This window comes from Orycteropus afer, unplaced genomic scaffold, assembly GCF_000298275.1.
Source record: "Orycteropus afer afer isolate SDZICR_OR568_19922 unplaced genomic scaffold, OryAfe1.0 scaffold00089, whole genome shotgun sequence".
Lineage (NCBI taxonomy): Eukaryota > Metazoa > Chordata > Mammalia > Tubulidentata > Orycteropodidae > Orycteropus > Orycteropus afer.
The window spans coordinates 3,882,327-3,895,291 of NW_006921676.1; the positions used below are offsets into that span (position 1 = coordinate 3,882,327).

General features: G+C 40.6%; 1 protein-coding gene across 1 annotated transcript in view; it reads left to right on the forward strand.

Annotated features, from left to right (window-relative positions):
* Positions 1 to 12,965, forward strand: part of RASA3 (RAS p21 protein activator 3) — a 201,159-nt gene that overhangs the window by 166,952 nt on the left and 21,242 nt on the right. The window contains exons 18-19 of the mRNA XM_007942377.2: positions 4,430 to 4,536; positions 6,831 to 6,913. Of these exons, the coding sequence (XP_007940568.2) occupies positions 4,430 to 4,536; positions 6,831 to 6,913 (190 nt within the window). The remainder of the gene's footprint in view (positions 1 to 4,429; positions 4,537 to 6,830; positions 6,914 to 12,965) is intronic.

Genomic DNA, 12,965 nt, shown 5'->3' on the forward strand with positions numbered 1-12,965 from the left:
TTACAAGAATCTGCATACTATACATTGAAAATTGTACTTTAACTATAGTTTCCAAAGATAGATACAGCACTCCAAACATGGTCCAATCAGTATAGAGTGTGATGGGACCTTCACTTCCTTTATACTTCTCACTCAGCTTCTACTAATGCAGCTGGAAATTACATTTGCATTTTGCAGCCGCTCCATCACACTTTTGATGTATAGTGTGGTTTTGGTCCACTCAAACAAACACTCAAGTTTCTTTTTTACCCCATGAATCAAGACTCTCCTTCCTTTACTTCTACTATAGCATATCCTAAAACCAGGTGTGGCACTTTGCATTTACCCTCGTTTAACATTTGCTGATTTGCATCTCTCATTTTAGCTTTAAAGAACTTTTGGATGAACCAGCCTTCCATATTGTCATGTGCCAATTCGGTAGCCTTGTCTTGTCTGCATTCACTCAAGTCATTGATAAATGATCCTCACCAACACTTAGTGAGGGTTTACTCTGGGCAGATTCTGTGTCATGTGCCTCCTCTGTCTCACAGGAGGTGATCATGCACCTGAATGAGGTTCCTTATTCTGGCACTTGCCAAGAGACTCAAATAAATCATATCTACCTGGATGCTTAACATATTTGCTGAACGGGATTATTCATGCTTACACAGAACCAAACTATTTTGTTTTTAATCTAAGTTTTTGTGTACCACTCAGTCATAAATGTCCTGCCTCCTCAACCCCATGTATTAAATTTAACCACTCATTAGTCACCTAATGAGTCAAGTACCTGAGATAACACATTACAGTGTAGTCGATCCTCAATAAATACTTTTTTTAAGTAAAAGAATCTGGCAGCCTTCTCTCCAGTCAATTCTAGGTTGATGCATAATTTTACCCCACCTTATGTGGGGGGGTGCTGGTCAATGATTTCTATAATGTAGTATAAATAACATTTATATAAAGCCTCTTACATATTTAAGGTCTAAGAAAATTATGCTTTACAAGAGATCCTGTAGCCAAAAACATTAGTAATAAATGTTTTTCTTGATTTTATTGTGGTAAAAATGTTTACAGCCACTTCTCACTTACCAACATAGTTAGGTTCCAAAGACCAGGTCATTATACAAAAGTCAGTGTTATATGAAAAAGGGGGATGATCACATCAGATCACAAAATCTAGGATGACTGCCTCAGTACTTAACTGCCAAATTCCATCATTACCTAACTGCCAGACTACTGAGAATCATGGCCCAGCCAAGTTGACACAAACCTTAACCATCACAGCAAGCCTTAGTCTCACCTCACACCTCAGTGTTCGGTACTGCCAGATGTACATCATTAATACACAAAACAACAGGCAGTAGATTTTGTACTATTGTTGTAAATATGAATTGTTGGATAATGAGATAGTCAATAAGTAAAGAGTAGGTGTATTAACAAAACATTTACCAACTTGACATTTTTTAACATGTACAATTTAGTGACATTGACTATGTTCATCATCTTGTGTAACTAATACAATAAGAATGTTTACTTTCTAATTTAACTGTTAAATGATCCAGAGTCTGAGAAACTATTATTTTAATTTTGTGCACCTTGACCGCACAGGCTGAACTCTTCATATTCTTCAGTTTGTCACAGGAGTGGAATCCTCACTGGTCCTCTCCTGCAGACATTCTCTGTTAGTTACTTATTGTGTTCTTCTAATCCACCCTCATGTGTTTGTATACATGTATGTATATCTCTGAAAAACACGTAACTACTCTTCTGTGCACTTGTTTTGAATTTATATTCATATTTATTTTTCCGTTCTCCTAGTGATGATGGGCACACAGGTTGCCTTTGGCTCTTCATTCCTTTAATCCTTCAATGAACAACCTCCTCTATATCTTGAAAGCATCTTTGAAAACATTTCTTTAGCCCTATATCTTGATATATTATTGTTGCTTAAATCAAACTGCTGTGCTGCCCTGTTTAATTCCTTAGTATAATTAAACATTTTCATGTTCTTTTAAAGTAAAATGTGTATTTCATTAATTTTATTATCCACCTTTCCCACCCCCATCATCTCCAACTTTACTTTTCTTATTTAAGTTTTCTACCTCATCTTTCATTTGCTTCAGTCTGATTATTTTTCTGTCTCTTCTTGCTCGGCCTGCTGGCTGCTGGGTTAAGGACTCTTAAACTAACAATAAAGGCAATTGCTGGTAATAGTGCACCCAGGTAAGCTATTTGGAGTCAGCTGCAAAGTCTCTTGAGCTTGGGGATATCTGTGGTTTGTGAGAAGAAGTTGCAGATGGGTTTGCCTGGACATAGGAAAGGATAGTGTGGCTATTTTGACACAATTGAGGTGCCATTAGCAAACCTATTGGTCTCCTTTCCCTTGTGCCACTCAGGAACAACCAACCCAGGGACAACTCTGACCATTGGCTTGAAACAAAATACTTCCTAAGAGGTAGAGGATTGCACTGGGATTTGGCAAATGGGTGTCAAAAAAGTATGATAAAGTACAAACCTTATTATTGCACATTCCCTTTTAATTTTTGTGGGGCTGTTTACCGGTATTAAGGAGGGCTTCTGTGGGTTTTTCTTTGTCTTTGACTCTCTGTGAAGTTTCTCAGCTTGAAAGGGAAGAGAGAGCCCTCATGTTCCCTCTTCTCCATTTTGGTATGTTACTTGAGAGTCTTGTGTGGCTGACTTCTCTTTGATGTGTTTTATGATCATTTCCACCATTTTGATTATCTGTTTAACCTTTTTTTTAATCTCACCACCACCTGTCTTCCAGTTTGTTGTACCGTGGTGGCTTGTGTGTTGCTATGGTACAACACCCATCTGCTTTTCCTGAATCTCAGAAGGAAAACAATGACATGTGCTGCCAGCCTTCATGGCGAACCTACCTTTATGCATGACTAATGAAATGGGCACCCAAGCATTGTGTCATTACAACCAAATGCCCCCTTGGACTTAACAAATCTTGATTAGGTGGTAGGAAGGAAGGATGTGGCTACCTGCAATGCAGTCTTCAGTATGTTGGCCTAACTGTGAAGGGAGCCCAATCTCCACTTCTTCCAGGTTCCCCACATTCCATCCCCAGTATAAGGCAGGGAGGCATCTCTGCTTCCCAAGACTTGGTGTTGGGAATCTGTGGGCCATCAGATGTGGGGCCTGTGGTCCAGGGGTCATTTTTCCAACTCTCTGCTAATTTATGTTTCTTTTCTTATAACTGGTCAGCTTCTGCTTTTATATGGGAGATTGGAAGGGACAGGTGGTTCTTGGAACAGTCCATGTATTGTTATTGAAATAGCTATTATCTACTGCTGCATTAATTTCCTTAACGAGAGATGGCCCATACGTACTTTCTGTTCAGGAGTGTTGGAATGAATTGGAAACCTCTACACAAAAGGCCCAAGTCATGACATAAATTAAAAAAAAAAAAAAAAAATTCACTGCCATCAAGTTGGATCCGACTCATAGCAACCCCACCTTGGATTTCCAAGGCAGTATCACCATGGAAGTGTAGATTGCTCAGTCTTCCTTCCAGGGAGTGGCTAGTGGGTTTGAACCACCAGCCTTCTGGTTAGCAGTAAAATGCCTTAGGTCCTATGCCACAGAGCTCCATGAAAGAAAAGGAAAAAAAAACTGCCATCGCGTCGGATTCAACTCGTAGCAACCCCTACTTAGGTTTCCAAAGTGCTACTTCCGTAGTGATACCACCTCAGAAAACCAAAGAGGGGTCACTATGAGTCGGATCTGACTCGATGGCAGCAAGTTTGTTTTTGTTTATCACTATGGAAGTATATTGCCCAGCCTTCCTTCCGAGGAGTGGCTAATGGGTTTAAACCACCAGCCTTCTGGTTAGCAGTCTAATGCCTTAGGCACTACACCACCAGAGCTCTTTGAAAGAAGTAGGTGTCCTTAATCTTTTGGATATACTAAAACATGCAGTTGGCAAAGGTTTTATTAATGAGTTGCTTCAAGTCCCCTCACTTTGCTTTTCCAAAATACACTTACACAGGGCTCTGTGAAACTGTTGCTAGCACATTTCTTAAGAGCATTTCTTGGTGATATTTTTAGTAGCATATGCTGCTGTTGAAAGATTCAGTGTGGGAGATGGGGAGGGATTGACTATTTTGTTGGAGGTTTTAATAAAAATAATTGCCATCACCAACTTGCAATTTAAAGCTAAAACCATTACAGGGGCTAAATTTTTCAAAAGTAAAGACATTTGCCTTTTAATTTTTTAATCTTACTACACACAAATAAAAATTTTTAAATACTAAGAATCTTCAGCCTGCTTTGGTATCATTAATATAAAAGTCATGAAGTATTTTGATGTTGTGACTGTGAGCTGGCCGCCTCCCTCTTTGGACTTTGGGTTGTGTGGAGTGGGAAGTGCAATGTGAGATGTAAGAACGTTAATGCAACCAGCATATCCTGTTTATAATAGGTTCATGATTAAGAGGGCACAAGGAAGAAAGCGCTTCGGAATGAAGAATTTTAAGAAAAGATGGTTCCGCCTGACTAACCATGAATTTACCTATCAGAAAAGCAAAGGTAACAAGAAAGGTTTGCTTTTTACTTGTTTTCATGTACCTTTATTCAAAAGGACCAAGAGACTTATTTATGCCCCTCTTGAGGTGAGCTTCTTTTCTGAAGAGACAGCTAAGAAGCAAAGAAGGCTTGTACCACAGAGTGTGAAATGTTGAATCGAAGAGTGAAAAGATAGACAGACCTCTCACCTGCAGTAGGAGAGAGGGTTGTTAAGCAGGTGGATTCTAAGCAAATTGAGAGCTCTTTGGGGTCCACAATGGCTAAGTGATCCTGTATACTGTAGTTAGGAGCCCTGGGGCTGCAGTGGTTAAGAGTTTGGCTGCTAACCAAAATATTGGCAGTTTGAACCCACCAGCCACTCTGTGGGAGAAAGATGTGGCAGTCTGCTTCCTTAAAAGATTACAGTATTGAAAATGCTTTGAGACACTTCTACTCTGTCCTATAGGGTTACTATGAGTTGAGGTTGACTCAGTAGCAGTGGGTTTTTTATACTTTATTCTGCTCCTTTGAAAAGTAAGTGGAAGTTAGTCTTTAGGAAAATCTAATTTTCCATAAAATCAGTAAATGCATAACTGGCTGTCCTCAGTAAGTATTTTTTTCCCCTTTCCAAAAATCTTTTCTCCTCCAGTTTCCTTATCATTGTTATTGACTGGTCTAGTCTACTCCTGACTTGTGGCAACCCCATGAACAATGGAACAAAACATGGCCTGGTCCTGTGCCATTCTCTTGATAGGTTGTGATTAGACCATTGTGATCCATATGGTTTTAATGGATTGAATTTTGGAAGTAGATCTCCAGGCCTTTCTTCCTAGTCTATCTTAGTCTGGAAGCTTGGCTGAAACCTATTCAGCATCGTAGTCACAGGTGAGCCTCCACTAAGAGATGAGTGGTGGCTATGCATGAGATGCACTGGTCAGGAAATGAAACCCAAGTCTCCTGCATGGAAGAGGAGAGTTCTACCCCTGAGCCGTATACCCAAGTGTTATCCCTCTCTCTCCAATCCCTTGTATACTGAGATGGAGTCATTCTTCTGCTCTTCTCCTGTCCCACTGTTCTTCTCTACTCTTAAAACAAGAAAACAAATGTAAACCCCATCTTATCTTTAGGATATGAGCTGCCACCATGCACTAAAGAATATAGATCTAATGCTGTAATTCTAGTATCTTCTTAGGAGGAAGAAAAAAGTGCCTTAAATTTTTTGTTAAAGCTGTGCATCCTATGACCAGGGAAAGCTTTGTACAGTAAATGACATTTCTTTAAAAAATAAACGAAAGACCAATTTTCAGAGCATATAAATTTCAATAGTAGAAAGGTAAGATTTTGGTTTTGTGGTGCTTTTAGTATATTGGTTTTGAAGTGGGAAGATGGTGAGAGCAAGAATGAGGATAACCATACTCAACGTTCAAATTGTAGAAATTGTGCTCTAATAGGTTAGTGGCAATCTGTGTTCTATTTTGGCTGCTTTTTTTCAACATCTGAAGTTGGCTCAGATTTAAATTATGAAATGTTGAGAAAGTCATTCCTCATAAAAATTGGGAAACATGTTTCCTGGAAACTTTAGCATAATTATGAAAATATATACATGTTGTGTGTGTGTGTGTGTGTGTGTGTGTTTGTAGGTTGTATTTGGAGAAAGGGAGAGCATGAGAGTTATACCCAAAAAACCAAACCCAGTGTCATAGAGTTGATTCTGACACATAGCGACCCTACAGGACAGAGTGTTGTTGTTGTTGTTACATGCTGTCAAGTCGGACCCGACTCATAGCGACCCCTCCTTGGGTTTCTGAGGCAGTATCACTACAGAAGTAGATTGCCCCATCTTCCTTCCGAGGAGTGGCTGGTGGGTTTGAACCACCAGTCTTCTGGTTAGCAGTCAAATGCCTTAGGCTCTATGCCACCAGAGCTCCTTGAGAGGTACATGGAAGTATATAAAAGACCAAGTTTGTGGCATACTTATTCTGTGGACACAGAACATGTCCCACAACCTGAGGTCCCTGAACCCAAAGTTCCTTCTGACCACTGCCATCTCCACACTCCTCAAATGCTCTTGGTCTTTCATTTTATTAGTCTTCTCACCTAGGGCCTCTAGCTTTTATAAGAAAAGGAGGCAGAAGTGAATGAAAGTCTCCTCACTGTCCTGGCCCCATAGCTCTGTAAGCCAAAAAACCAAACTCACTGCCATTGAGTCGGATCCAACTCATAGTGATCCCTCCTTGGGTCATTGACAGCAAGGAGCAGAGCACCACTGCCCTGGCCATTAACTTCTCTCTGTCTGTCTCTCTGTTGGCCTCCTGCAGGTGACCAGCCTCTCTACAGCATTCCTATTGAGAACATTCTGGCCGTGGAGAAATTAGAGGAAGAGTCCTTCAAAATGAAAAACGTGAGAGTGCTACTCCAAGATTCTCTTCCCATTGGTTACAATGGCTCTACCTTGTTTTCTTTCTTCTTCAGCCTTTCCTCCTTATGTTCTCTCTCTAGTAATGGGCATGACTTCTTTGATTCCCCCACATTCCCTAAGCATTTCCCATTTTCTCAGAACCTCAGTGTTACCTGGGACATTCACAAGGAGCTGTGTGATTTTACCCAAACCATGTCCTAAAGCAGCAGCAAATTGTCCCCAGGAGGGTGAAGCCAGAACTTCCCCTTGGTGGCTTCTGTCAGAGGCTATGGGAACATAAACCAAAAAAAAAAAAAACCCTGAAAAGAAAATAAACCGAAAAAACCAAAACAAAAAAAATAATCAAAAAAAAAGGGGGGGCGGTAAAAAAAGCCTGTCAGAGGCTGTGGGAACATAAGTGACACTATTTTACAGGATACCTAGAAGCAGACTCCAGGCCTGTTAGTTTTGTTTGTTTGTTTTTTTTTAAAGAAACTCTGTATTTTAATAAAATTTTGAACTGATAAAAAATTACACCAATAGAGCAAGGAAACTCCCACATATCCTTTTTCAGATTTACTAATTGTTTAATTGTTTGTATTTGTCCAATTTGGTTAATCATACTTCTCTCCCCTCCAAGGTATCTTGGTATTTTGTTGTTGTTGTTGTTTTGTTTTGTTTTCCTGAACCATATAAATATTTTGGAGTTTATTTCCTAAAAACAAGTATATTCATTTATTAACATTCTTATAATCCATACACAAACTCTCACCTAAGGAGGTATCAGCACAGATTGGGTTTTCCTGGAAGTCACCAGGCAACCTCTGCACTTTAGCCAGCCTGTGACTTATACCCTTCAGAGAGCAGCAACAAGTTACTTTCGATTGTTTCAAAGTCAGACTTTGAAACTAGGCCTTGGAAGGGAAACAATTTGCTGTGTGCTCAAGTATAGAATGACTAATCAAACTGTCAGCATGTGGGTCCGTTTCAGTTAACAGTTTAAACACTTTAAAAACAGCTTTGGGAATCTCAATTTTATGTTTGCTTATGAGAGATTATTGGGGACATCTAAGTGTGGGAGTTTTGAGAGCAGTCCACCCCAGGTGTAGGTACTAAGGGGTGCCCTGTCTGAAGACATTTTAAAAATAAACAGTCTGCTTTGTCTTATGACCATGTGTCGGCAATTTGAAATACCGTTAAGGACAAAATACTCTTGCCACCTTATTTACCATGTAGAGGACAGTTCATAGCATCACTTTTTTATTTTTTTTAATTGTGGTAAAAATACACAAAACATTTTGCCAGTTCAACGGTTTCTACATATATAATTAATGACATTGGTTACACTATACTCTTCATGTTGTACAACCCCATCCCTATTTTTATCCTAGTTATTCTACCACCATTAACATAAACTCAATGCCTCCTAAGCAAAAACTTGCCCTTTCCCTCTCCCTCTCACTGCCAATAACCACTAATGACACTTGGTTTCTATATATTTGCTTATTTCATGTAAGTGAGGTCATACAGTATTTGTCATTTTGTAACTGACTCATTTTTCTCAGCATGATGTTTTCAAGGTTCATCAGGACTTCATTTCTCTTTATGACTGAATAATAGTCCATTGCATATATGTACCACATTTTGTTTATCCATTCATCTGTTGATGGATATTTTGGTTGTTTCTACCTTTTTGCTATTGTGAAAAGTAGTGCAGTGAACACTGGTGTTCAGGTTTCTGTTTGTGATCTTGCTTTCATTTCTTTTGAGTACATACCTGGGATTGGGAATGCTGAGTCAAATCATAGTGTCACTTCCTATCCCTTCTATGAAGCTCTAGGTGAGGAGGGTATTTTCACATTAAGTGCCAAGAAAAGTCTCCCCTCTTCTGAGAAAATGGTATGTGGTCTCCTTACGAAAGTTTTCCTTGAATATTTCCCTTGTAGCTTTGTCCAGCAGGAAATTCCTGAGGGAATTCAGCCTAGTTCTGTAAGAGGCACAGAAAAGGCACATAGAAATAAAGAATACAGATGGTGTTTAGCAGCTTTATGGTTGCATCTCAGCTTCACCAGCTTCCAGATGTAAAACCAAACCAGTTGCCCTTGACTCAGCTCTGATTCATGGAGGCCCATGTGTGCCAGAGTAGGACTGTGCTCTATCAAGATTTAAATGGCTGATTTTTCAGAAGTAGATCGTCAGGCCTTTCTTCTAAGAAGCTTCTTGGTAGACTTGAACCTCCAGCCTTTCTGTTAGCAGCTGGGTGCTTAACCATTTGCACCACCAAGGACTCCGCCAATATAAAAGGGACACATTTCTAAACGGCAGGTCCTCCATTTCCTCATCTGTAAGATGGGATGCTCACACCCACATCTCATACTGTGAGATGAATTAAATGAGGTGGCCATGGAGCACATGGTGTTTTTGTTGTTGTTGTTAGGTGCCATTGAGTCAGCTCTGATTCATAGCGACCCTGTGTACAGGAGAACAGAACACTGCCCAGTCGTGGGCCATCCTCACTATCCTTGCTAACACTACAACTCAAAACATCAGCTCTTCTTTGGTCTTCCTTATTTATTGTCCAGCTTTCACATGCATAGGAGGCAATTGAAAATACCATGGCTTGAGTTAGGTGCCCATTAGTCTTCCAAGAGACATCTTTACTCTTCAGCAATTTAAAGAGGTTATTTGCAGCAGATATGCCCAGTGCAGTACAACATCTGATTTCTTGACTATTGCTTCCATGGATGTTGATTGTGGATCCAAGTAATATGCACATACCTGGCATTCATTAAGTGCTCAGTCAATGGTGACGTTTTGTTCTGTTTTAAGGAAAATCTGCATATTTATGCCCTATTTCCTCCCCAGTCTTGACAACCTTTCCTAATTTCTATTTCTCTGTTCCATATTTCTTGAGATAGTTTTTATATTTTTCTGTTTCATTGGATATATTTTATATAAGACACCTGGAATCTTTTGTTGAACAAAGTGAGCCGATAAATAATACATTTAAATAATTTACTATTAGTGATAGTATTTAAAACTTTAAAATGTACAAATATGTTCCTTAGTGTGCCAGGTTTTAAAGACAACTCAGACCCAGGGTCTTGGGCTGAGCAAGGCCTACCTATGTGTGATTTACTGACTGGTTTTGATATTCCACCCTCTGTCCTCAGTTAGTTATCGTAGCTTCCCTTGAGATAAAACATGTGCATTTCCCTTTCTGTGAGTGGAATTTCCGGGTGGAACCCTGCTCCCTGATCCTGTTCCTCTGTTCTCCAGCAGCTCCAGTCCACAGCATTTCTCTGCTATTCTACACTCCCTCCCAAAGGGTGAGCAGGAGGGTAGGACCTGCTGGCAGGTCTGGTTGAGGGTTTGTGTAGACAGAAAGACAGGCCCAACTCACTGGGTTTTATTCTCCCTGATGACACTTAATTGCTTTCCAGAGGTAAATGAGAGTTGGCTAAAGCCTCTATGTACACACCAAAGTGAACATTGCATCTATGTTGATTTCAGGGGCTGGTGAACCCAAGTGTCTGTTCTCACCACCTTGGAATGGTAACTCACTCCTAGCCTTAGCTAGTGCTGCTGCAATATGAGTTGGAATCGACTTGACAGCATGTAACAACAAGCTGTAATACAAATACCTTAAGTGGGTGGCTTTAAAGGACAGAAATTTATTTTCTCACAGTTTAGGAGGCAAGGAGTCTGAACTCAGGTCACCTACTCTAGGGGAAGGCTCTCTCTGACAGCTCTGAGGGAAAATCCTTGTCTCAGTTTCTGTAACCCTGCTGTTCCTCAGTTCCTTGACAACCTTGGGCAGAATCTGTCTTGCCCTGTTTTGCTTGCTTGTAGAGACTTGTAGTGCCTGTATTGCAACCTATAACTCAGAAGTGATTAGGTTTAGGACACACCTACACTGATAGTGCATCATTAATGTAACAAAGAAAACCTTACTTCAGACAGGATTGCATCCACAGATATAGGGGTTAGGATTCCAACACATGTTTTGGGGGGACATGATTCAATCCATAACACTCCCATTGTCCCTCTGGCACTTCCAGCTGGGACAAGTCAGTCACCCACTGTAATCTTCTTCCATTTCCTCATCTATAAAATGGACATAATGATACTTATCTGTAGAGTTGTTGCAAGAATGAACTAAATTGGTATATAAAGCACCCAGCACAATACCTGGGCCCACAACAAAAGATCATTAATTTCCCCTGTTGTTGTTGTTGTTATGTGCCGTCGAGTCAGACCCGACTCATAGAGACCCCTCCTTGGGTTTCCGAGGCAGTATCACTATGGAAGTAGATTGCCCATCTTCCTTCCGAGGAGTGGCTGGTGGGTTTGAATCTCCAGCCTTCTGGTTAGCAGTCAAGTGCTTTAGGCACTATGCTACCAGAGCTCCCTTCATTTCCCCTAGTAATCATTTATTAGAACTTCAGGAAGAGCTCAGTTGAGCAGGATCTTGCAGTAGATATAATTTAGTACAGTAATTAGGAGGAGCTCTGGTGATGTAGTGCCTAAGACATTTGACTGCTAACCAGATGACTGGCAGTTCAAACCCACCAGCTACTTCTCAGAAGGAAGACTGGGCAATCTACTTCCGTAGAGATACTGCCTCGGAAACCCAAGGAGGGGTCACTATTAATGTGGAATCTTTCTAAAAAGAGAGCCTATCTTTATGATGTAGAGAGATGTTTGCAGACTGTTAGATACTCATTTCTAAGTTTTTGTGTGTGTGTTCTTTTCTTTTTAAAATTCAGATAGAATACTTCCTTGTGCTCTGCTTAAGAGCAATGGCTGTGTCTGAAGAATGGGATTATATTTCAGTCACTGGAGAAATCTTTGGCTTAACTGGAAGATTCTCCATTAATAGATGGCCCTGACTCAGGCCCCTTAATTATCATTCAAAGGCAAAACCATACAGATCCTGGACATGACACTCCTTTCCTAATGTTCACCATTGAGAGCTATTCTATGCACCATCTCAGAGATCTCCAGACATTTCACATCATCATTTAGTCCTCATAGCAACCCTGAGAGGAAGAAGTTACAGTTATTATCCCCATTGTTGGATGAGAAAACTGAGGCCTAGAGAGGTTGAAGGAACTTGTAGGTCACACAACTCGTCAGTGGTAGAAAGAAATTAAGACTCAGAGCTGCCTCACTCCAGAGCCTATGATTCCTGTGCCTGATAGCTCATCACTCATCACTGTCATTCCCAGGAGTCTTGTCCAGGTCCCAAATCCACCTTGCCCCACAGCCCTCCGTTTCTGAGCATCTCTAACCATTTGCTCATTTAATTGACCCTATGTGTCTTCATCACCGTCACATGCTTGCCTTCTCTCCCCCACCCCAGGGAATGCCCCGGAAGAGCTGAGCGAGGAGCCACTAGAGAGGCTTGAATTTCAGAGCCATAATACCTTACAGGTCAGCTCAATATGGAACCAATAATTTTCTTCAGATGCCAGATAATCATTCAGTAGTTCTAGCCTCTCTAGAGAATGGTGTTAATTTATATTTCCACCATGAATAATTTTCCCGTAGAATAGAAATGTGTTGTAGACCCATTGCATAACAGCCACTCTCTAAACAATATTTCATTCTCTTCACATCCATGTTCTGCAATAGACATTACTATTCATGGTTTATAGAAAAGAAACCCAAGGTAAGAGACAGTTAAGTTATGCTTCCAACATAACTAATGGATGGAGAATATTTTCCAAGCCTGTCTCCTTGGCCTTCCTTCTCTCTGATTCATTCTTTTTCCACTCTCGTTCCACTTCTTTCTCCTCTCTCTTCATTTTTCAGTGGAATCACTGTTCACTAATCGAGTTTGATCACCAGGTACTCAGTAGGTGCCTAAGACTGCATTGGTTCTGTGGTGGACATGACAGCCTGTTTCAGCTGGTGCTGAGGTCTCTGGGTAGTGCAAACAGGTTGCACTCAGCTGGTAGCCAAAAGATCGGTGATTGCAACCCACCCAGTGGCATTACAAAAGAAAAATGCCTGGCAATCTGCTTCCATAAAGATTACAGCCAAGAAAACC